The sequence below is a fragment of the Schistocerca americana genome, chromosome 1 (genome assembly GCF_021461395.2).
Source record: "Schistocerca americana isolate TAMUIC-IGC-003095 chromosome 1, iqSchAmer2.1, whole genome shotgun sequence".
NCBI lineage: Eukaryota > Metazoa > Arthropoda > Insecta > Orthoptera > Acrididae > Schistocerca > Schistocerca americana.
Window position 1 is genome coordinate 831809887 of NC_060119.1, and position 24886 is coordinate 831834772.

Sequence of the window (24886 nt, forward strand, 5' to 3'; positions counted from 1 at the left end):
AGAGCCTCCTCCATATCTCAGATGTGACCCCTCTAACAAGCATACTGGACTCTGACCTTCCTACCCACCTAACCTTGGAGAGCACAATGACAAGCAATCCCACCATCACCCTTTCTGGAAGGAGAGGGTGGGGGGAGAGCGTGCTCCCCCCCCCCCCCCCCAACACACACACACACACACACACACACACACACACACACACACACACACACACAGAAAATTCAAACTCTACTGTAGTTTCTGATATTTGGTCTTGTGCACTCATTTCACATTATGTTGTTCAATATTCCAAATGTAATATCACTTTTAAGCAGTTGCTACTTGAAAATGACACACGACTGGATAGAATAATTTTTAAGGACTTCAGAAACATGCAGAAGAAAATAATGTGACAAAGGCATTTTAATAGCAATGAATATACATTTGTTTCCCAGTGTGATATCCTCACAGACAGCAGAAATCACTTGTCTTCTCAGTATCATATCAGTTGGCCAAGTCTCACGTGTTACACATATTTAGAAAAGGCAACCCTTACAAAATCAAAACAAAAACTTAAAAGTAACAGCATGAGAAATCAGGTCTAGCCCTGATCGCTATTTTTATCATCCCAGAGGAAACACTCAATGTATCGTTAAATAATGTAACAACTTCACACTAAAAAAATAGTTCAGGACAGACAGGTAGGGAAACAAAGAAATTTATTTAATCGATAAATATGATGCACCCCAAGCAGGTCTTCGTCGTGTTCACGCTTCACTGCTCTGTTCAGTTACTCCTGTTGAACAAGCTTCTTGTTCTGAAAGATTAAGTTCTATATTTTAACATATGCTGCATACTTGCATTAACTGCCAACTACAATCATCTGCCAAGGGTGATTCTACTGTCTATGCTCTGCATTATTAAAAATAGATATTGCTTTAAATTTTTAAGTTATAACAGTACTGTTGTGAAAGAGCTTTTAATGTTTGCATTCAACAGACACATTGCTAAAAATCGTGTACATTCACTCTTGTCAAGTGAAACACGAAATGCTACCAATAATAAAGGAGCAGTGGAGCTTTCTTTGGCAGGCAAAAAACAACAGCACTTCAAAAGTTCCACAGCAATATAAATGACAGTATTTTAACCAGAACATACAGGATGTGTCCCTGCTTCCTTTACATCTGCTTTTTGTAAGTATACACGTCAACAAAATCATGCATATTGTACAATGTGCCTACACACACTGTTTGCTAAGGTCAAAACACAACTTTAAACAAATTTGTCCATATGGTTTTATGCCATTAGACAGAACTGCCAGAAAATTAGGATTTGTTGAACAGGGCCTTGTGGATTGTTCCAATATCAGGAGCAACTGATGACTTCGTGCCTGTTGGCAATTTTATTGCTGCATCGGAAGTTGACCGTAAACCACTGAAACATAAAAATATACTGTTTTGTATCAATGGTGACTACATTTTATTTTAAGTATTTAAATGTGTTCAGAAAATTTTCAAATTATTGTACTACTACTACACAATGCAAGGTATGGGCAAACTCATTTTCACTTTATTTGAAAATAGCATACAAATGGTACCTAATACACAGTGCAGTTCATTAGCTTTAAGACTATGGCAATAAAAGAGACATTACATATTGACTGTTTGCTAAAAATATGATTTGAAATAACGTGTAGTTGCACAGGGTGTATATGCAGACAAGGAAAAACAAATTCCTCGATTTCCCGGCTAAAAATACACTTTTTCCCTGTTAAGTGACAGTATACTTTCTCTCGAAACTGTAAAACTTATCAATCCTTTGAAGTGTTAAGGTTTTATGCATCAGCTTAAAATTCCCAGTACATCAATAAACGACCGCAAGTGGAAAAAAAAGGAAATATATTTGATGTGCAGTAACAAGTACACTGCATATTTTCATATTACATGTTAGTTTCCAAAACTATGAACCCGAGATTGCGATGTGCTTTTTTAAGCCAATCATAGCTCACGTCACGTGATCTCACCAGCCAATAAAAGCAGATATTCAGAGCACAGAACTCTGTCATATAGTCAGTCAACAGCAACATCACGTAAGTAGCATGAATACGCAAGTAGGAAAATTTAAGGGTTTAAATTAATATAAAAGTGTGGCTACAAGAAAAGCTTCATTTTCACATATAATACCAGCCTCTAAGATCAATAAGCCACCAGAAAAGCTATGCTTTCATGGATAAATTTGTCTTTTTTTTTAAGTCTGTGTCACTTTAAGATACATCACACAAATGTGCCAGCAAAATTTTAAATAATGGCAAATGTCTGGTCTGTGTGTCTGCTCCTCAAAATGTTAAGTTTTAAATGAGAGTCAAACACACTGTGATTTAAGAAATTCATTGCAAGTTTTCATGCGCAACATAATTCATCTTGCGTAAAAGGAAATTTACGAGGTGAATTCAAGTTCTAAGGCCTCAGATTTTTTTTCTTATTAACTACTCACCCGAAATCGATGAAACTGGCGATACTTCTCGACGTAATCGCCCTGCAGACGTACACATTTTTCACAACGCTGACGCCATGATTCCATGGCAGCGGCAAAGGCTTCTTTAGGAGTCTGTTTTGACCACTGGAAAATCGCTGAGGCAATAGCAGCATGGCTGGTGAATGTGCAGCCACGGAGAGTGTCTTTCATTGTTGGAAAAAGCCAAAAGTCTCTAGGAGCCAGGTCAGGAGAGGAGGGAGCATGAGGAATCACTTCAAAGTTGTTATCACGAAGAAACTGTTGCGTAACGTTAGCTTGATGTGCGGGTGCATTGTCTTGGTGAAACAGCACACGCGCAGCCCTTCCCGGATGTTTTTGTTGCAGTGCAGGAAGGAATTTGTTCTTCAAAACATTTTCGTAGGATGCACCTGTTACCGTAGTGCCCTTTGGAACGCAATGGGTAAGGATTACGCCCTCGCTGTCCCAGGACATGGACACCATCATTTTTTCAGCACTGGCGGTTACCCGAAATTTTTTTGGTGGCGGTGAATCTGTGTGCTTCCATTGAGCTGACTGGCACTTTGTTTCTGGATTGAAAAATGGCATCCACGTCTCATCCACTGTCACAACCGACGAAAAGAAAGTCCCATTCATGCTGTCGTTGCGCATCAACATTGCTTGGCAACATGCCACACGGGCAGCCATGTGGTCGTCCGTCAGCATTCGTGGCACCCAACTGGATGACACTTTTCGCATTTTCAGGTCGGCGTGCAGGATTGTGTGCACAGAACCCACTGAAATGCCAACTCTGGAGGCGATCTGTTCAACAGTCATTCGGCAATCCCCAAAACAATTCTCTCCACTTTCTCGATCATGTCGTCAGACCGGCTTGTGCGAGCCCGAGGTTGTTTCGGTTTGTTGTCACACGATGTTCTGCCTTCATTAAACTGTCGCACCCACAAACACACTTTCGACACATCCATAACTCCATCACCACATGTCTCCAACTGACGATGAATTTCAATTGGTTTCACACCACGCAAATTCAAAAAACGAATGATTGCACGCTGTTCAAGTAAGGAAAACGTCGCCATTTTAAGTATTTAAAACAGTTCTCATTCTTGCCGCTGGCGGTAAAATTCCATCTGCCGTATGGTGCTGCCATCTCTGGGACGTATTGACAATGAACGCGGCCTCTTTTTTAAAACAATGCGCATGTTTCTATCTCTTTCCAGTCCGGAGAAAAAAAATCGGAGGCCTTAGAACTTGAATGCACCTCGTACATTGCAAGCGACGCTTTTCAAACTACGATTCGCAATATTTTCCCTTGAGCTATTAAAAACAGATTCATTTCAGCAGCTGCCATTGACCACCAGAAAACAGTCGTTACTGCGTGTACGGAGATACAATGACGTGGGCACCATGTATGTCCATACGTTTAAAGCATTAAGCGAGCTTACATTACGTCATAAAAGAAACAGGACACACATTCATAGTATCAGAATTTCGTAAACCATACTAACGTGCACTTGAAATGTAGGAAACAGTTTAAATTTGCAAATAGTCTAGAATGAAACACTTTGTTACAAACTGATGAAAATAACTTCATCATCCGCAAGATGATTAATGCTTGACTGTCAAAAATCTGGAAATTAAACAAAACAAGAAACTGAAACTAATAATTTGTTTTAGCCTTCTATAATTGTGAGGACGTATTTTAATTCAACTTATGGCTCCCGGCCCCAGAAATCCATTTTGTTTTCATTTGACGTGAGAGCTGCACACGAAGAGGAAACAGCAGAATCACTAAATGTAAACACTGCATGCCAGAAAAATTTTTGCAGGCAGCATTTGACTGCTTACTACAGTCAATACAACCAACAGCCACACTTGAAGCAGCCAGAAGTGGGAGAATGTACTGTTCACATGCGACTCAACTGCGCAAACGCATGAGCCCGCCGGCAACTGCTTTAACGGTGCTAATGTAAATATTTGTGACGTCACACTCATTGCAAACTGTTTGTTGTTATGAAGTGTTGCATGGTCTTTCGTCCTAATGTCTTTAACACATTTCGCTGTTGGCAGACACTTGCATGGGCAGAGTGTTTCACTGTACATGGCCCATTTCATTTGCAACTTATGTTCATTTTTTTCTCTTGTTTATGTTCTATTGCTGCACTATTGTTCTGCAGTAGTGGGATACAGTAATATTCTCTGTTAGACTATCAGTTCTTAGCAGACAAAAAATTACAAAAATTTAACTGAAAACTAAAACACTGAAAAATTCCTGAAATTCTAAAAAATTCCCATGTTTTTCCCAGTTTTCTCCCAGATGAAAAAATTCCCGGGGTTTTCCCAGATGTCCTGGGTCGTATACACCCTGTTGCTGTATCTTCACGGTCTCAAACAAGACGTCTTTCGGAATGTAAGTTTGTCAGCCACAGCTACAGAGATTTACATAGTGAAGTTGCATCTTCAACACTTCCCTCAAGTAATTTTTTTGTTTCTGGAAGCAGAACATGTCTGTAGGTGACAGAGGTGGTGGATAAGGTGAATGATGCAACAAAGAACTGCCCACTGTCTCTTGACATTGTCATACAAAGGGAGGGAGGTGGGGAAGTGGGGTTAACAGGTCTGGCTTTTTTCCTTTTGATATTCCCACAATCTACAGTTAATACTTTTATCACAAAGCTTTACTTACTGTTCTACTTAGAGGCATGAATGCTTAGTGAACTGTGCCACAGCCATCCAAGAAAGGGGATTTTTCCCAGAAGCACAAACCCTAACCACCTGGCCTTATCCCAAAAGTAGTTTAAAATATTGTTTCTAAGAACAACAACCACTTTCATGGAGAAAACTGCCCAACCAGTTCAACTGTCTGAGTCATCTGCCAATATTAGCGGCAAAGTATCCAAATGTCCATGCTTAGCATTGAGAGCTACGAGTGGGGCATTCCCTCAGGACATGAGCTACTGTCTGTAAGGCTTATTACATTAAATAAAACTAGGGGTTAATCTGGCATGACTAATGCAGAGATGACACCGGGTGGCAGATTCCTTCTGCGAAGAACTGAAGCTGCAGCACCATGCAAGCAGAGTTTATTAGAGGGGTCAGTAAGCCACAACATGCTCAATCTCTGATGAGAGATCTTATTTGCACCTGCAAATCTGCACCCGAGATCATCAAACCAAAAGCTGTGTGAGTAATAAAATAATTGCTTCTCTGACCGAACTGTCAAGAGTGTTGATTCCCTAACATACCCATATGGCTTGGGATCCACAGAAAAACACGTGCAGAGGCAATACAACTAAAGTCACAAATAGCAGGTATCACAGAGTGAGAAGATTATGACTGATCAAAGGCTTGGAGGTTGCTCAATGAGTCATTAAAAATTAAAATGTGGTTGAGGGGGGCCTGTTTAATAAAAGATAGGGCTCTGTTAATGGCTATCAGCTGCAAAAACACTACATGTTGTCCCTGGCAGGCAGGAGATGTAGATGACGAAGTACATTCCCTCCTATAAATGGTTTTAGAGCCATCAGTGAAAATGATTGCAGACCCTGATACTCCTGAAGAACATAGAGGAAAATGCCAAAAGTCATGGGGGGGGGGGGGGGGAGAGAGAGAGAGAGAGAGAGAGAGAGAGAGAGAGAGAGAGAGAGAGTAGCACCTGAGATGTGGTAGGATTTTCCGTCTTGAGATGGGACCGTTCAGTAAATTGCCACTTAAGAGTTCAATTGAATACTTTTCGATGTCACCTGCAAAGAACTTTGTTCTAACAGGGTAAAACGACTGTCCATCTGTTCAGGTGTTAACCAGGAACTAAGGGGAGTGTAAGTGTCTGCAAGTCATTTGATTTTGCTTTCGTTCCCTGGTGTGATGAAGGAGGGCTGTAAAGATTTGCACTGAATTGTCATCTGTCTGAAGACACTACCAATGTCTCATGGACAGTGACTGAAATTTGGTTTCATGAAGCCAAACATCTTGCCGCCCACTGCATACGAGGGCTCTCATCACGGGAGCCAACCAGCCAGACCAAAGGCCACCTGGTGCGGCGCCAGTGCCTTGGGTGGACAGGTTGACTCGTTACTGGTTATGTACTGTTATCCATCACCTGCCATGTGCAACTTTTAATTTTGTAGTATTCTATGAATCACTTATAGCTGTACAAATATTTTTTAAGGAAAGTTTAACCAAGGACAAAATTGATACTACAGCTCTGATATAAGAGTAGATGAAATCACCTTTGGCCTTGTGAACTGCAAACCAAAATAATATAGCAAGAATGGGACTAACATCTCAATGCAAGTTTATGAGCCACTCTCAAGGACAAATGATAAAAATAACACAAATTTTTGGAGAACAGCAATGTACAGATTTGGCAGAAATAAGTGCATCACAAACAGGTGAAAATTACTCACGTCGAAGAACTTCGACTGCCACTTTGTAAGACGGGAGGTCGTGAATTCACCAACATGCACTTCATTGGCTGCCCATCAAGTTGTCGATTATGATAAACGTCAACTGCACGTAATGCATCCTCAAGTCTAGCATACACAACTTCGGCAGTGCCTGGCCGCACCAAACGTGATACAACTAATGTTCCAATGTCTTCAAACAATTCCTGCAAAACAAGCAAGAGTTTTAAAAATCAAACTATTAAGTTTTGCTTAATTTAACTAAAAATAACTAACACCCACTCCAAACCAATACAGAAAGTTAGTAAAAATTTTACTTCATAGTAGCTATGAAGTAAATGTAGCTCATACAACAAGACACTGCAAAAGATCAAGAAAGGATGTTATGAGAAGTAAGTTTATTGTAGCAAAAGAACTCAAGAAGTCAACAATGAAGCGGAAAAACTATTGGTAGCTGCCAATTAAGGCAAGTTCACAATTTTAGGCAATAAATACCACATTTATCTGCAATTAAACATTTGACATTCGAGACCAAATTTAGAGAGCTGCAACATTTCTGTCAGGAAGAGTGAAGAGGCAAATGTTCCAATCGCAGCATATTTGACAATTAATAGTTTTCTTTCTTCCTTCTAAAATGTTTCACAATTCATTGATCTATCCTTTTACCCCTATCTGCAAACATCAGAGTCCATGATGCTATCCTTTAAGATCTGTAGATAATACAGTTCAGTTATTTTCATTTGTCCTTGCTATTCTAGAGGTGTAAGGATAAGGTGACATTGTTACTGGATATCAAGCAACTGGCTACTATTAAAAGGTGAAGGAAGACAGGTGTACGAATATCTCACATTTTCAAACTGCCGAATGGTCCAAGACTTTCTTGTGAGTCAATGTGCTAAGAGACCAACACACTAGCTACAACAAACTGAAGGTCTGAATGTGAACTATAAATTATAAAAAGCACGAGGAGTCTCCATTTACGAAAGAAAGGATACATCAGCTGAAAGGTTGCGGAAAGGCAATAGAGGTAGCAAGATGGAGACAGGATGATGAAAATGCAAGGAGAGATAAAGGTGCATGGCCGAGAGAACAACAATGGTAGAAAAAGAAAACGGTGGTAATTGGCTTCTAGTTTAATATTAGTATACTGGTAAGGTTGTTAAATTTATCATAAGTTTGGCTTGACATGAATGAGTGATTTCCAGGTAGGAAAAATACTAGCATTTTTATGTAGTAATTTACGGACATCACTGAACACTAAATTCACGAACCATGGGTCAACTTTTGATCCATGCTATGTCTGGGTACAAACCCACAGTTAACTACTGCACCTCCTCAATTTGTAGCAGCTGAATGGGTAAAAGAAGTAGCCAATGGGTTGTGAAATAGAGCGTGGAGAACAAAATGAAGGACATGAAACTGATTATCTTACAGGCCACAAATGGAAGAGGAAGACAGGTGGGAAGTTACATGCATTATGTAGAACAGACAATACGAGACATGTTTTTAACAGAACAGACATAATACGATGCATGATTTTAACTAAGTACAGTTTTGAGATCAGAATATAACAAGTAAATTTCTCTAAGCAATTTTATTTTTACATGAAAGTCTGTACTTTAATTTACTTTTCTACATAAGTCTCACTAATATTAAGACACTTATCATATTGTACAATCAACTTTGAATACCATCCTAGTAGGAATCTGCTGCCAGAGTATAGCTTTCAATAATTTAAACATTTTGTAACAACTGCATAAAGCACATTTTACATGAGGAAACACATCACATAACATTAAATCATGAAGTGTCTGTTCTCTCTCATCTTTTCATTAACTTTCTGCATCAAATTATCAGTAATGACTAAAGGTTGCCTACTTTGTTCTCCTTATGCACATTCGTAGTGCCATCTTTAAAAGCTCTCACCCATTTCTGTACCATCCCATAAATAATAAGTGTCAATAAGTGTGTTCTATGCAATTGTTACAGACCATTTAAATTATCTAAAGTTATGCTCAGGCAGCACATTTTTATGAGGATGGTATTCAAAGCTGGTTGTATGGTACTATAAGCGCCTTAAAATTGATTGGAATTATGCGAAAAGATGATTAAAGCCCAGGCTCTCATGTAAAAATAAAATTGCTAAAGAGGTTGACTGGTTTTATTTTTATTTCAAAATGGAACTTACTTAAAAAATAGGCCTCACACATAGGTGTTGACTGGCAGACAGGCACATTTAAAAATAATTGGGCCTCAGTGCCTAGAGGTGTTCCCGTCTGCTGATCAATGTCTCAACTGTGGTAATAATTTATCCTACTTTATATTGTTATTCCCTCCCAGATTTTTCACTCGGACATAACACACAAGTAAACACAGAAACAGCCAAAAATGAAAAACTGAAACTGAGCAATATGAAGACAACTGGGAAGACTATTAGAAATGACATAGCAAGTATTTCACAGAAGGGATGGACAGATGGACTAAATACTGTCCGAGTTTTGTTGTTACACAGTTTCAATCTGTACAGATGCACTTCAGTTTTACTCCACTGCAGCAGCGAAGTGTGCACAGGACAGCCCTGGACTCGTGACTACCAAAATAGTCAAGAAGATTAAAGGGTGTACCTCCCAACTCTTCACGCAGTCCATGTCAGACCCGCTCAACTGGACTAACATACGATGGTCACTCCAGAAGAAATGCACACTATTTTTTTAATCCATCTTTTATTCTATATGCTTGAAAGTTTTACAGTGTGTAGATAAATCCTTTAGGAACAATATTTTCATTTCTCCACCTAATTTCCATCCCTCTCAACTGCCTTACGCCACCTTGGAATCAGCGCCTGTATACCTGCACAGTAAAATTCTGAACCAACCTGTTGGAGCCACTGTTTGGCAACGTGCACAAGGGAGTCATCATCTTCAAACCTTGATCCACGAAGAGAGTCTTTCAGTTTCCCAAAGAGATGATAGTCACATGGAGCCAGGTCAGGACTGTACGGCGGGTTTTTCAGTGTTGTCCATCCAAGATTTGTGATCGCTTCCATGGTTTTTTTGACTGACATGTGGCCGTGCATTGTCGTGCAACAGCAAAACATCCTGATTTTGCCGATGTGGCCGAACACGACTCAGTCAAACTTGAAGTTTCTTCAGTGTCGTCACATATGCATCAGAATTTGTGGTGATTCCACTTGGCATGATGTCCACAAGCAAGAGTCATTCGGAATCGAAAAACACCATAGCCATAACTTTTCCAGTAGAAGGTGTGGTTTCGAATTTTTTTTTTTTCCTTTTTTTTTCTTGGTTGAATTTGCATGATGCCACTCCATTGATTGTCTCTTCATTTCTGGTGAAAAATGATGGAGCCATGTTTCATCACCTGTCAAGAAATTCATCTCCATTCTTGTACTGTTATAAAAGTTCGCTGTATACCGTTTTTCTTGTTTCTTTGTGAGCCACTGTCAACATCCTGGGAACCCACCTGGCACAAACCTTTTTTAACACCAACACTTTCAGAATTCTGCAAACACTTCCTTCCCCTATCCCAACGTAGCGTGACAATTCATTCACTGTGATGCGTCTGTCAGCAGTCACCAATTCGTTAACTCTCTGCACATTGTCTGGAGTGTATGCAGTACGAGGCCTGCCGCTGCGAGGACAATTCTCAATATTGTCATGCCCGCTTTCATCACGTAACCTGCTTGCCCACCGACTAACTGTACTGCGATCGACAGCAGCATTTCCATACACCTTTTTCAACCTCTTGTCGATGTTTCCCACTGTCTCGTTTTCACAGCACAGGGATTCTATGACAGCACGTTGCTTCTGACGAACGTCAAGTGTAGCAGCCATCTTGAAGACATGCTGTGATGGCGCCACTCACGGGAACAGGTTGAACTAAGTATAAAAACAAGTGGGAAGGATGTATCCACACTGTAGAACTTTCACACATGCAGAATGGAAACTGTATTTTTACAAAAACATTGTGCATTTCTTTTGGAGTGACCTCATGCAAACTATTATCACACTACTGGGTAACACGCCACACCAAGCCTGTAAAGCAAACATCAACACAATCTCTCAGATACTGTTTTGGAATGCCAACGGTGTTGTAAACAAAGGGAACTGAAATGGTTGCGTTCATGGAGCAAAAGGGTAACCGAATCGCTCGTGAATGAAACGCTGCCTACGCCTCACAAACAATTAAACATTCCAGGTTACTGCATCTATCATACCAACCAAGCGGACGGCAGGAATGGGTGTGACACAGCCATCATCATGTACAAAGACACAGAACACACAAACATTGGGCTCCCTGTACTTGAGAGACTAGAGCCTGTGGCCGTCAGGGTCAAGTACAACGGAACTAAACCCCACTCTGGTACCACTATACAACCCACCTAAAAACATAGGAACACATGATACCAGTACAGTTCTCAACAAGCACTGTGGGTAATCACTGCTGGAGATCTAAATGCAAAACACCTTGAGTGGAATTCACAAATATGTACCTCCAATGACAAGAAACTATATAAACATGCCCACACAGGCCAGACGTGTTAAACACAGACTTTATCAAGGGCATCACATGCACACGCAGTCTTACAGTTGGAAACTGATCTGGACTCAGACCACATGTCTATAATACTTCGCGTGACACAGAACCACACAGGATACTAAACTGCAAGAGCGCAAAGTGGACTCTGTTCACGGAAACACTTGATAGTCATATCCCAGACACTCCTGAAATTAACAACACACAACAAACTGATGAGACGATGGAGTTTCATACTGCCAGTGTCCAAGATGCAACGTCTGATGTAGTTCCACATACAACGCTCCAAGAACACTTGTCAGCCTTGTCCAGGTAATCCTGGGTCTTATCTTTATGAGGAACTGCCTTACGAGATACTGGCAGCGTACCAGGTACTAATAGGGAGAAAATACAAACATTTAGAAACGATCAATAGGGGCAGAAACCCTCAGGGCTAGATGCCATATGTCTTGGCATGTGGAAGTTCGCCAGACACTTCACCAGGGATAAACATTACATTCCTACTCTACAAGGCCCAGACTGCCCTGCATACTTTGCGAAGGAGAAGGCAAAGCTGATGGCAACAACACCTGCAGTGTCTTTCATGCCAAATCTGGCTCCTTCAGACCCAGTATTCACACTTTAAACAGACCAGGAGGTTACATGACTTCTAGCCCAGCCCACGTGTAACGAGATCTGACGTACTAGCATGAACGAAATCACTAGAGCTATCAAGTATTTCAATGCTAGGAAATCCCCTGGTCCTGAAGGCATTCAAAACCATGTCCTCCAGTAGCTCACAGACAGAGCTGCAGAATACCTTACATACTTAACGAATGCCACCTTGCAACGCCAATATGTCACTGACTTTTGGAAGGCAGCCAAGGTCCTGATGTTCAGAAAGCCAGGGAAAGACCACTCCCTCCCACAAAACTATCGACTCATCAGTCTGCTGTGGTCACTCAGCAAGATTGTTGAGAAGGTAATACTAAAACACACCACTAGGCACTGCATCGTCAGTGACGCCTTAAGATCTGAGCAATTTGGCTTTAGAAATTGCCACTCAACAGCACAACTCCTCTGCATATTTGAACCTATAACACATGGCTACAACACGAACAAAGACATGGGGATTGTGTTCCTTTCAATCGTCTCTGGCACAACTACCTCATATGCAACCTAAGTGATGTTGGTTTCCCCGATGGGCTTTTATGTCTCGTATATCTCACAAACAGATGTTTCAACATTGATGTGCAGGGCAAACAATTGACAACATGGTATTCAGGCTGGAGTACCTCGGGGAAGCATAATGGGGGTCATCTTGTCCAACCTCTACATTAATGATCTCCCAGCAACACAAAACACAATGTTGGCTGTCTATGCGGACAACGCAGCCATCCTTGCACAGACTGAAAACCGTCAAACATTAAATCATGATTACAGACAGCAGTCAGAACTTCCGAGCCTTTGTTGAACGGAACGTCAAAAACTGTGAAGAAGTTCTGTTCATACGCAGACCAAAACTACTGCGCAAACACCAACACTGTAGGCATGTAATAATACATGCATGCCCAACGTGTTTCCGAGAGAAAATCAGATACCTCAGTGTCTGGCTGGACTGGAAACTTGTGTGGCGGAACCACATGGAATACGTTCCCAACAGAGCGCATGTGAGGCTCAAACAAAATGTTGAACAGGGAGAGCATACTAAACAGGAAGGTATCACAATCCATGTACATGACAGTGACCAGACCTCTGATGTACACAGCTTGTGTCTGGGGATATGCAGCTCCTACACGCCTGCAATTCATATAGAACAAAGTGCTATGCATCATTAGCAACACTTCACACTGCATTCACACTGTGGACCTTCACAATGAATACTACCTTGAAACCCTCAAGAAAGTACTCAAAAAGTTCATCACACCACTACACAGAAACTCTTAGAGACACTAACGATCCTTTTATCCTTACACAGCTGACCAACAGGCAACAGCAGAGAAGCCGACAAACTTGCATACTAATGCACAAACAAACCACCAATACTACCCTACACTGTGAATCCAGTGTGTGACCTATTGGACACTAACCTATGAACCCAACTGTTACAGGTATGCTGATGTTGGTCGAGAAGTCAACATCGGTACCCAGCTGCGACAGCCCAGTAACAACGCCTCAAAGTAACAGGCACCCACCTGCATGATACCCACCACTAACTTACCTAACTCTTGCATGATCTGTCACAGATAGCAAGCAAACCACTACTGCTCTCACTACCCGACACAACTACGAGAGATGTTTTTTTTCCCCACTTAGTGCTTCTTATTCTCCTCTGCCCTTCAAACTGCTATGCTTCATTCAACACTCAACCTAATATATCTCCAGAGGAGCTTAATAGTGATTTATCATAACCAGACAAATGCAAACATCAAAGTATGTATATCCTGTGAAGAACTCACTTAGTGAAAACTAACCACTATGCAGATGGCAGTAGACCTACTGTGTTGGCCACCATGCCAGTGCGGGCATAGAGGGGCACTTTTTTTGACAGATTGAAGTTAGCAACCTAACTGGAGAGTACAGTTAGCATCTGTAAATCCAAGCATACAAATTCAATTTGCAGTCTAAATATATTATGTTACATGCAAGTCTGCCTATCAGTTTCCAAATTCTGAATCAGCACACGTCAGAGGGCTTCTATTAGTAGTTAATGTTGGCTGCAGCCAACATTATCTAGCTGATAGTAGGGATGGGAAAAACCCACTGGTTAAACCAATACCGGTATTTTAATTCTGAATAATGCATTTTTCAGTATTTATTTGATCCTGGTTATAGCAGGTGTATTTCATATTTTACTAATATCCAAAGTTGAGTAGTTTAGCCTATTCACAAATTTTCCATTGCTTTGAAACACTATATGAATAACAACATTCAGAAACTGATCAACACTATCTTAATAACAATGCCTACAAACATTTGGCATTTGCCGCAGTAGTAACACCAGCTCGTCATATCACAGAAGTTAAGCACTGTCAGGCTGGGCTAGCAGCTGGATGGTTGACCATCCGGTCTGCCGAGCATTGTTGGCAAGTGGGGTGCACTCAGCCCTTGGCAAGTGGGGTGCACTCAGCCCTTGGCAAGTGGGGTGCACTCAGCCCTTGTGAGGCAAACTGAGGAGCTACTTGATTGTGAAGCAGTGACTCTGGTCTTGTAAACTGACATTCGGCCAGGAGAGAGGTGTGCTGACCACACGCCCCTCCATATACGCTTCCAGTGACACCTGTGGGCTGCGGACAACACAGTGGCCTGTCGGTACTGTTGGGACTTCCAGGGCCTGTTCAGACGGAGTACAAACACATGGCATAAGAATCAGTAGACACACAATAATTTAATTGTTGCTGTGTGGCACGGCATACCGGACGCTATGTGTGTACGTGCACTGTGTAATACTTGGCCCCAACTGACCTACATCTGCGTAAATATCCGTAGGGACCAGAAAAATTTTCATTTTGTGATAAATGTGAAAAAGATGCAAATTACTTAATAGGCACTGTTTCATAACAAATTGTATCTAGATGAGCTACTTAGCAGAGATGTTTGAAATAGCTTTATTTTCTGCATACAATATCGAAAATTCAAGCAGTTACTGGCATTATATATCATCTGGTGAAGCCCAATTTGGCAAGAATGTGCTAAGAACGCAGCTGCAAAGTAAATTGTATGAAGGCGAAGATGTACTGATGCGCTCAATGACACGCTGCATGCCAACTGTGATGACTGACTGGTCTATTTAAGATACACATCGTACAATGCAATATAGTACTCAGCCATGGGACCTAGTATTTTACAAGGAAAAAATGTGTAGTTTGTTAGCTGAAGTTCAAGAGATAGTATAATACAGACAGATTTAACTTGGCAAATTACATGGCAGATGTTTTGAACTGTTGTCGCATCGACTATCCCCTAGAGGTCAGGCTGGAACTACATTGTTAACAATACTGTCAACTTCAATGAGCAACTGTGAAGTAGCCGACCCCCCAATGCTTTGTGTTGAGCGTTGCTCATTGTTTACTTTTTTTTATTTTGAAATAAGTAAAGTGACTAATCCCGGTCCACCACAGGTTTCTATTATGACCCTTATAACAAAGAAGAGATCGGTGACCCCTGTGGCAAAGTGTCAGTTCTGCTGTAGGCTGCTGCTCAGTGAAATAAGAGTCGAGGTTTGTTTCCCTGCAACGCTCCTTCCCTGTGGCGGTCAAAATTTTAGTCTGTTTATGCTCACGGCTATCTGCGACTATAGCCTATGGCACCCGCCCTCTGCGATATAGCGACTGGAAATGAAAATCTGTAATATTTTTCAATGGCATCGAAATTCTTCCCCTGATGCTAAAATCAAGTTGCCATACGTTTGGTTCTACTTCTACGGTAAGTGCCTTGTCGGTTTATCTGTAGTGTTGTCAAGCATGGGTGATAGGGCTATGAATGCCCATGAAAGGTTTAAATTAGTAGTGTGCAGATTTTTTAATCTTCAAATTGGTCGGGAAAAAAATAATGTTCAGAAACACCTAATATCAGAGACACACTCACTTAACTGGCAGGAAAATGCTGCTGCTTTCCAACAGAGCAATCATTTTTGAAAGCTTAAGTACAGCCAAACAAAGGTCATTTCGGAAGAAAAAGATGTTGAAGTTTTCACTCAAGTAAACATTTCAGTCAGAAAGTTCCCAGTCAGCACTTTTTTGTCAATTTCGAAGAACTAATAACATGTTTGTCATCACTCATGTAGCGTAACAATCTTAAATTTCTGCATCTCATTTACAAACTAAAACATAGTTGGGAAAAAAAGGAGGGGGGGGGGGGGGGGGAGAGAGAGAGAGAGAGAGAGAGAGAGAGAGAGAGAGAGAGAGAGAGAGAGAGAGATGTATTTTGCCGAAAAGTAGATGCTACATTTTCCGGTCCCTAAATATTCCGTAATTCACCATATAGTATGACGTACCACTACTAATTACTTCCATTTCTGTTCCACTTGCAAACAGAATGAGGAAAACTAACTGCCTATACATCTCCATACTAAAAATAATTTCTTTATCTTTGGTGCCCTTGCGTTGGTTGTAGTAGAATTATTCTGCAGTCGGCATAATTTGCCAGTTTTCTAAATTTTCTCAATCATGTTCCACAGAAAGAACATCGTCTTCCGTGCAGGGATTCCAATCTGGGCACACAAAGCAGCTGTGTAATACTTGTGTTTTGATCGATCATACCAGTTGCAAATCTAACAGCCTGTCTCTAAATTGCTTTAATGTCTGCCTTTAACCCGACATGGTGCAGGTCCCAATACTCTAGCAGTACTCAACAATGTACCGTTCACATTAAACTGGAGATGAAAAGAACAAATGTATCTGAGAACTAGTTGACTCAGCAATAACTGCTATCCCTAGTAGACAGTAATTTCTGAGGTAGCCACTGTTGTCTGCTGTATTGTACTTCAGTAATTCACAGTTTCTCTTCCTTGTAGTAAGTGTATGCAATCACCGCAGCTACAAATTTTATCACAGGGTAATACACAAGGCCAGTGTTGAGCTTGGTGGGTGTGCAAAACTTCACACGTGCACGAAGTGCCACCCAGGGCTCGGCCAGTCTCAACAATACTCTGTACAGCTAGGTTTTTTCTCAGCTGTCCTCTAAATTGCTCTGTGCAGCAAAATATTTCACCTAGCAGGTTGATGCAACACTTTCTTTGAGCATCTGTTGCAGCATTTTTCTGCCGGAGCGACACTCTGCAGTTCAGCGAGTCCTAATATCAGTGGTGTTTATTCTTTGCTAGTCGCTTGTGGTATAAAGGTAGTTCGCAGGTCCCATGGCTATTCACATAAAAAAAGAGGCAATCTCGTGATCTATTATTACAACCTTTAAAAATGAATAGGAATCACAATTCTTTTTCGAAGAGACGTAATATAATCAAAGAAAATTGCAAATTTAATACTGAATGCCATTACACCATCATGCACAAATAATTAAAACAATTTTATATACATATTTTTTCTATCCATCTTGGGAATCTAGGATCTCAACGATTTATGCCCATATTCTGAGTAGATACTGTAAGGGTATTGGTCCCGGGAATTCCAAGATCTTATCAAAATCTCTACGGTAGTTCCTTAGACTAGCCCAGACATACGAACAGAAGCGAGCAGAGGAGTTCAGTTTTTATACAGGTTGATAATTATTGAACAACATGAAAAAAAAAGGTAAATTAGTTACAAACTACATCGCACACACACTTTATTCAACATGTAAACGTCACTACAGATATTCTGATTTAGGTTTGGACACTGCACACCACACAGTCACTCATTGAGGGTTAAGAGACTTCTCAATTGTGAAATGCTGATTCTCAGTCCTCCAAACAAGCCAATTTTGCTTACTGATGAACCCATCCAAATGAAAGTGGGCTTCATTGCTAAACCAAACCATATTCCCATTAGTCATACTCGCCAATTCTGTGAACAACAGTGTTGGTAAAACATAACCGCTGTTCCATGGCCCTGGAGCTTAATGGCCAATGTATTCCAATTTTGTATGGGAAGACATGCAGGTCTTCAGCAACATTTTGTTGCAGTGTCTCCTGGCTGATTTCCACCTTTTGTGCAGGCAGATTATTTGATAGCTTTCCGGGGGATGATTTGAAAAACAGCATGTGTCTTCTCTATGTTTTCATGCATTTTCACCTTTTTTGGATGACCGACGCTGCCAACACTGTCATCACAAACACTGACCGTTCTCTCAAAGTTTGCAAATCAAATTCTTGATTGTTAGCACAACTGGACTCGCTGACTTAAGCTTGAACTCGGTCGCAAACTTCCTCTGAGCCCCACGTGGGCTATAGACACAAGCATGCTGTACCATGACCTCTTCACGTACAAATGGCCGAAAACAACATGACGCGTGTGCATATGCATACTAATTCCCATCATGTCCCACAGTCAACCACACAGTTTGAATGTCCTAACTCAAACCATTCAGAAGTTATGATGATTTTGTTTCATATACCGGGTGATCAAAAAGTCAGTATAAATCTGAAAACTTAATAAACCACGGAATAATGTGGATAGAGAGGTAAAAATTGACACACATGGTTGGAATGACATTGCATTTTATAAGAACCAAAAACAAAAACATCCCATATTGCTAGACGCGTGAAAGATCTCTTGCACGCGTCATTTGGTGATGATCATGTGCTCAGCCGCCACTTTCGTCATGGTTGGCCTCCCTGGTCCCCAGATCTCAGTTCGTGCGATTATTGGCTTTGGGGTTACCTGAAGTCGCAAGTGTATCTTGATCAACCGACATCTCTAGGGATGCTGAAAGACAACATCCGACACCAATACCTCACCATAACTCTGGACATGCTTTACAGTGCTGTTCACAACATTATTCCTTGACTACAGCTATTGTTGAGGAATCATGGTGGACATATTGAGCATTTCCTGTAAAGATCATCATCTTTGCTTTGCCTTACTTTGTTATGCTAATTATTGCTATTCTGATCAGATGAAGCGCCATCTGTCGGACATTTTTTGAACGTTTGTATTTTTTGGTTCTAATAAAACCCCACGTCATTCCAAGCATATGTATCAATTTGTACCTCTCTATCTACATTATTCCGTGATTTATTTAGTTTTCAAATTTATACTGACTTTTTGATTACCCAGTACTTCAATAATTGTCACCCTGTATGTAGACATAGAAGGTTTAATAAAATATTTTTTACTTACTTACGAAAACATGACTACAACTTGTATTTCAAGTTTACATGCAGTAATGTTTGTCTATGTTGAATGCAATGTATGTTCTAATGGCAAAAACATTTTTTTTCATGATGTAATTACGATTTGCAGTTTTCAGATGTTTTTACTTTACTTGTACAATGAAACTTTGCTTCTTGCCAAATTTCACAATTCTCCATCAATGGGAAATACCCTGTATTTCTTGATTTGTTTTCAAGTATCAAAATATAGATGGCCATATCTTTTGACTCAATTGACTTACAAGCTAAAATTTTTTATGCTGGCTAGAGGCTATAGACCTTAATATGAGACAGACGTAACTTAGAATGATATATCTCCTTGGCTCCTGAGAAAAAGAGTTTTTAACAGTTGGACAGTCTGAAAACAAAACTATTCTATAAGAGTCCCATAATAACACACTGAGGCACAGAGCAGTAATTACACAATCAATAGAGGATTTGTACGAGATTTACTGTTCTGCATACTTCAGGCTAAATTTGCATCTAATGAAATTGGTGGTACGAATAATAACTGTTCTCACATTGCAACAGTAAGTTTCAACAGTTTTTGATGGAACTGAAAGAAGACTATGGGGAGATTATATATTAGTGCAAAGTACGACTTAAGGGGACATTTGAATTTCTGAAGGAAAAAGGAAAGCCGGAACCAAACGTATAAGATATGGGATGAGTTTTAGATACCAGATTTTAAGCAGACTAGAGTGTGTACCGCCCTCAGTAAGATGTTTTGCAAGGAGAGAATCAACTGATCACCGACTTGATGGTGGAAGTGAATGCATTTAAAAAGAAACTCAATTTGTGGAGCAGACAACATCTGACAAAGAACACTGTCCACTTCCCTAAGCTCACTGGCATCAGAGAAAACATGAATTTTGAAGAATTCATTGCGGCATTGAAAGAATTACAGGAATGGTTTCTAATTTTTTCAAGACACTGTCAGTCTCACATCTGTTTTTAAGCTGTTTTCAAGATCATTTCAGTTAAAGTCTCTCTGAATGTACAGATGGAACTGATCCATCTGCAATCAAATTCCTGCTTAAAATTGTCTACGAGTTCTATGAAGACTTCCTCGTAGAGTTTCACACCTCAATAATGAGGTTGCAAAAGTGATATCCATCTTCTGACAAAAAAAGCATTAAAACGTATTTTCAATTAAATGGTAACCGGAGTGATGAAAATCTGCAAGATGTCCAAATTTATCAGTATGCCAATAGTTCGTACAAAACAAATTATATTGTGTCTTTGGTGAGCCAAAAATAATTAGTTAATACTGAAAATTTCTTTTCATGATCTCTGTTGTTGAGAAATATGAAACTAATTTGCAGAAAACACTATTGTTCCATGTTTGTGTAACAACCGCATTTCCCTTTAATGCGGCACTTTTCCCACTCACAAGGGAATGATCCAATAAGACATGTTGAAACCTACCCTGAATTTTCTTTTACACAGGAAAAACACAATGGAAGAAAAACACTGTGAAAATTTTAGCTGCTAAGGGGCACTGCAAGTATTAAGGTCGGCGGTCCATTTGTAAACAGGAAACATGACAATCTGATCTTGACTTGTAAAGAACGTTTCAGTTACTGTTCATTGATAGTTTCTCTGACACTACAGTACACGGTCATTATTCTCTTGAATTAGCCACTCAAGTAACATCTATTACGAATCATCAGCTGGGTTTCGCAGTATTGGTAAGTATTGACAATACAGGTAAAGCTGAATTAATATTTATTGTGCTTTCGTAAGGCACACCTGCTAATAGTACCTTGTTTGTTCTTCCAGTTTCACAATAATGTGGAATCCAATTAACATTCTCAATTTAGCAATGATGATATATGAAGAATGTGGTTTCTAGCCGAAATAACTTACTCCTCTTCAGAACGTACATATGTGTAATTTGTTAGCCGATTTCCTTGACATCAATTTGAATGATGACATTTCATTTGAAATTGTGGATATGTTAGAAAAACTAGGAAATAACTCTACTGATTCCATGAATTGTGGTTTGGACGACATCAGTTTGTGCCAGTAACAGTTCCGAAGCAAAATACCTTCCAAGCCTAAAAAATACGTACTGCAACAGCTTTCAGTGACAAAGAAAATGCAGTTAAATATTGGATAAACAAAGGAGGGAAGAAATACTTGAAGTTACACAGTCTGCAAAGGCGTTTTCGTTACGTAAAATCGGACCGTGAACTGAACAAATGGAAGAATGAATTACACGAAATAAGAAATATGCACCAAACGGAAACTTTAAACCATCTGAATGAAAAACTCTTTAAAAGTTTTACAATTGCTCATGAGAGGCTATGCACCGTTACTGATGGATATCTATGACACTGTGCCCTCCAAATTACATCTGACAAATACATTTCTAATTTCCAGGCTTCATCGACCCGGCTACACAGGTTCAAGAAATCTTACAGAATAGGAAGTCACAAAATTACCAAGTTTACGCAAGTGTGCAGAGCAGCTGCCAGTGATAGACAACGCTATAGAGGAATTCATGGCTAACAAAGACGAAATTTGCAGTTATCCTCACAACTACTGTTTATAATGCTGAGCAGTCAGGTTTTGTGCAAGAACTGCGTGCACACTGCACTTTACCATTTCGGGGTGATACAAAGATGTAGTCTGTTGCCCAATCAATTAATGCAATGACACACACATATATGATAATCCCAATGATGAGTGGTTTACTATTTCTTCAGGTATATATCTGTCTTCAAGAACAGCAAGAAATTAGGACCAAAAATGAAAAATGGCCTGTTTAGTTGCAAATATCTTGTTATTAACACGTCAAAATCTGAAAAAATGGGAAAGAATAATTTTCAACATTTCGTTCAAAACGTATTCCTACCAGCTGCAGAAACTAATTCACTGTTGCTCGAACAGTCCACGGGTGTACTGCCGGTCTATAGTGTCCAACGGGCACAATATTTCGGCGACCAGTAATGTCACCATCGTCAGGTGCGCTGACGAACTAAGCTCTGGAGGGCGGGCAGCCATCCTAAATCCCATTCCCCCACAAGAATAATTCACTGTTATTGCTTGATTCATGGTCTGGACATAACGACGCCTCTGTTCTTGTGGAGTACGACGAAAAATCTGTAGATATAATGTGGAAATTGTTTCACTGATAGACAAATGTACAACATTCAAACATTATTATTCTAAGGAATGGCCTACAGGAATTGTTATAAAATGTAGTGCTGCAAAACATTTCATTTCAACAAATAACAAGTCCTCAATGATGGAAGTCGTCTGCGACGTCAAATACTGCCATGGTTTTATTTTCTCTGCTAGAAACTTATCAGAATTACACGTGCCGAAGCAAACAAACTCACAAGCAAGAGCAAAATAGAATTCTGTCTGGTGCACACAGTAGGCCTCTTGCAGGTCTTTCAACTAGACGCCACAGCACCTACTTACATGTCCCTAACCTCCTCCAGTTACCTACTTGGAAAATGGAGACCTACAGTTTAACATGATATCCGAACCACACGTCTTTCGTGGCTACTCCAACATCTGTCAGAAGTGACTGCTCGGTTAAAAATCTTAGTGAAGAAGTTGTGGTCTGAATGGGATTTGACCCCGCGCTCTTTGGATCACAAAGCGTGCGCTTTGCTACTAGACCATTTTTTTTTTATGACCATTAGACCTTGCAGGCATAGCAGAAACACTAGCTGTTTCACCTCTTGAGATGATGCTTGACATTAGTAATTAGTGTTCTGTTTATAAATTTCCCCTCAATGGTAATGACAAGCCAGGGGAAAATGGACGCCGACATACAAGGAAAATTTTGGACCAGTGCTAAGTAGAGAGAGAGAGAGAGAGAGAGAGAGAGAGAGAGAGAGAGAGAGAGAGAGAGAGAGAGAGAGAGGCAGGCAATTCCGCGTAAAGTGCACGATCTCCACGCAGGTCTTCCATACAAACTGCGACACTTAAATTCTTCCTTAAAAATAACTGTCACGGAGTAGCAAAGTTTCGCACTGTGGCTCAAACAAGATAGAGTTTTATCCTGAATGCTGAATATTAGCTCCAAAAACTGAAAATAACGACACAGCGTTCATAGGCAATGTTCGCTACCTCGTGTTCTCTTTCGATCCTTCTAGTACCAACGATTCTACCCATATACAAGCGAATGGTAGTAAATTTCTGCAAATGCTCATTCGCACGTATTCGCTTCCATTCATTTCCTTGTAAACCAGGCTTTAGATGCTTAAAATTGGTGTCTGTGAACTCCAGGTAATTCCACTATGCGGCACTGCGTGAATGATTCACTGAGTCCTCTATAAGAAAGGTAACAGACGGTGTATATGCGGATAAGGAAAAAAAAATTCACAGATTTTTCCAAGATATCTTGATTTAAAAAAAACTTTTTTGCGGGAGAAAATACACTTTTTCCGTGCTAAGTGACAGTGGGTTTTCCGTAGATTTCCCTCAGAAGTGTAAATTTTATCAATCTTTTGAATAATTTAAGTTTTATACACTGGCGTACAACTTCCCCGCACCGGCACTTCACTTCAGGGAAAAAAGAGAGACGTTTTGGAAAAACCTTTGATGAACAGCAACTTATACGCTGCATATTTTCGTATTACGAATGTACAAATTCAAATTCCACCAAACACAGAACGTCAGTTTCTGGGGTGTTGAAATCGTGATTGCAATGCCCTTTTGTCAGCCTATCGTATCTCATGCCTTGTGATCTCTCCAGCTGATGACAGCAGATGTTCAGAGCATAGGACACATGTTGTAGTCAGCCAATAGCAAGATTACTGTTAAGTGGCATGAAAACACACAGCAAAAGTTAATAGTTTATATTAATAAACTTAGTGTAGCTACAAGAAAAGATAAGCTTTCACATATAATATTGGTCTCTAAGATTAATAAGCTACATGAGAAGCTAAGCTTCCACATGTAATATTCGTCTTCATTTTGCGCGTGTTATACTTTAAGATACATCACACAAATGTGCCTGTAAATTTAAAATAATGACATAAATGTCTGGTCTTCTGAGCTCAAAATTCTTCTAGTGGCTGGTCCGCAATGTGTTAAGTTTAAAAGGGAGTCAAACGCTCTGTGATTTAAGGAAGTCATCCCACATAACATAACTCATCTTGCGTAAAAGGAAATTTACCCTGAAAGTAACGCTTTTCAAACCACCATTGGCAATAGTTTTCCGAGGCTGTTAGAAACAGGTCATTTTAGATGTTGCCAGAAAACAAGCATTATTATGCGTACGCAGCTGCGGTAATGTAGGAAGCCCTGATATTCATATGTATAAATCAAAGAGGTCTTACATTACACCATAAAAGAAACAGGACATAAGAGGATACTCTAAGAGCATTGGAATTTCTTAAACCATACTAAAATGTATAATTTGGCTTGAAGCACACATTGGTTTGTCCTGATTCACAATAAAGTAGGCCCCACCTGATATTAAGCTCTTTAGTGCTGTTTTCAGGATATAAATTTTCTTAGAGTACCAGTACTGTACAATTGGTTCTTTATTGTATGGCATTATGGCATATGTGGGAGAAGATAAAAACATGCACCTGAAATTCAGTGAAGAAGTGAAATTAGCCAATACTGTGGAATGAAACACTTTGTTTCAAATAAACTGAGGGTCTCAGCGGAAAAGATTAATGAAGCCAAATTTCTTTAGCAAACG

The 24886-nt window shown here is 40.1% G+C and overlaps 1 protein-coding gene across 1 annotated transcript in view; it reads right to left on the minus strand.

Moving 5' to 3' along the window:
• Positions 1-384: 384 nt before the first annotated feature.
• LOC124613087 overlaps positions 385-24886 on the minus strand; it is a 69447-nt gene continuing 44945 nt past the window's right edge. The window contains exons 7-8 of the mRNA XM_047141678.1: positions 6876-7078; positions 385-1413 (exon numbers count right to left, since the gene is read on the minus strand). Coding sequence (XP_046997634.1) covers positions 1305-1413; positions 6876-7078 — 312 coding nt within the window. The 3' untranslated portion in view covers positions 385-1304. The remainder of the gene's footprint in view (positions 1414-6875; positions 7079-24886) is intronic.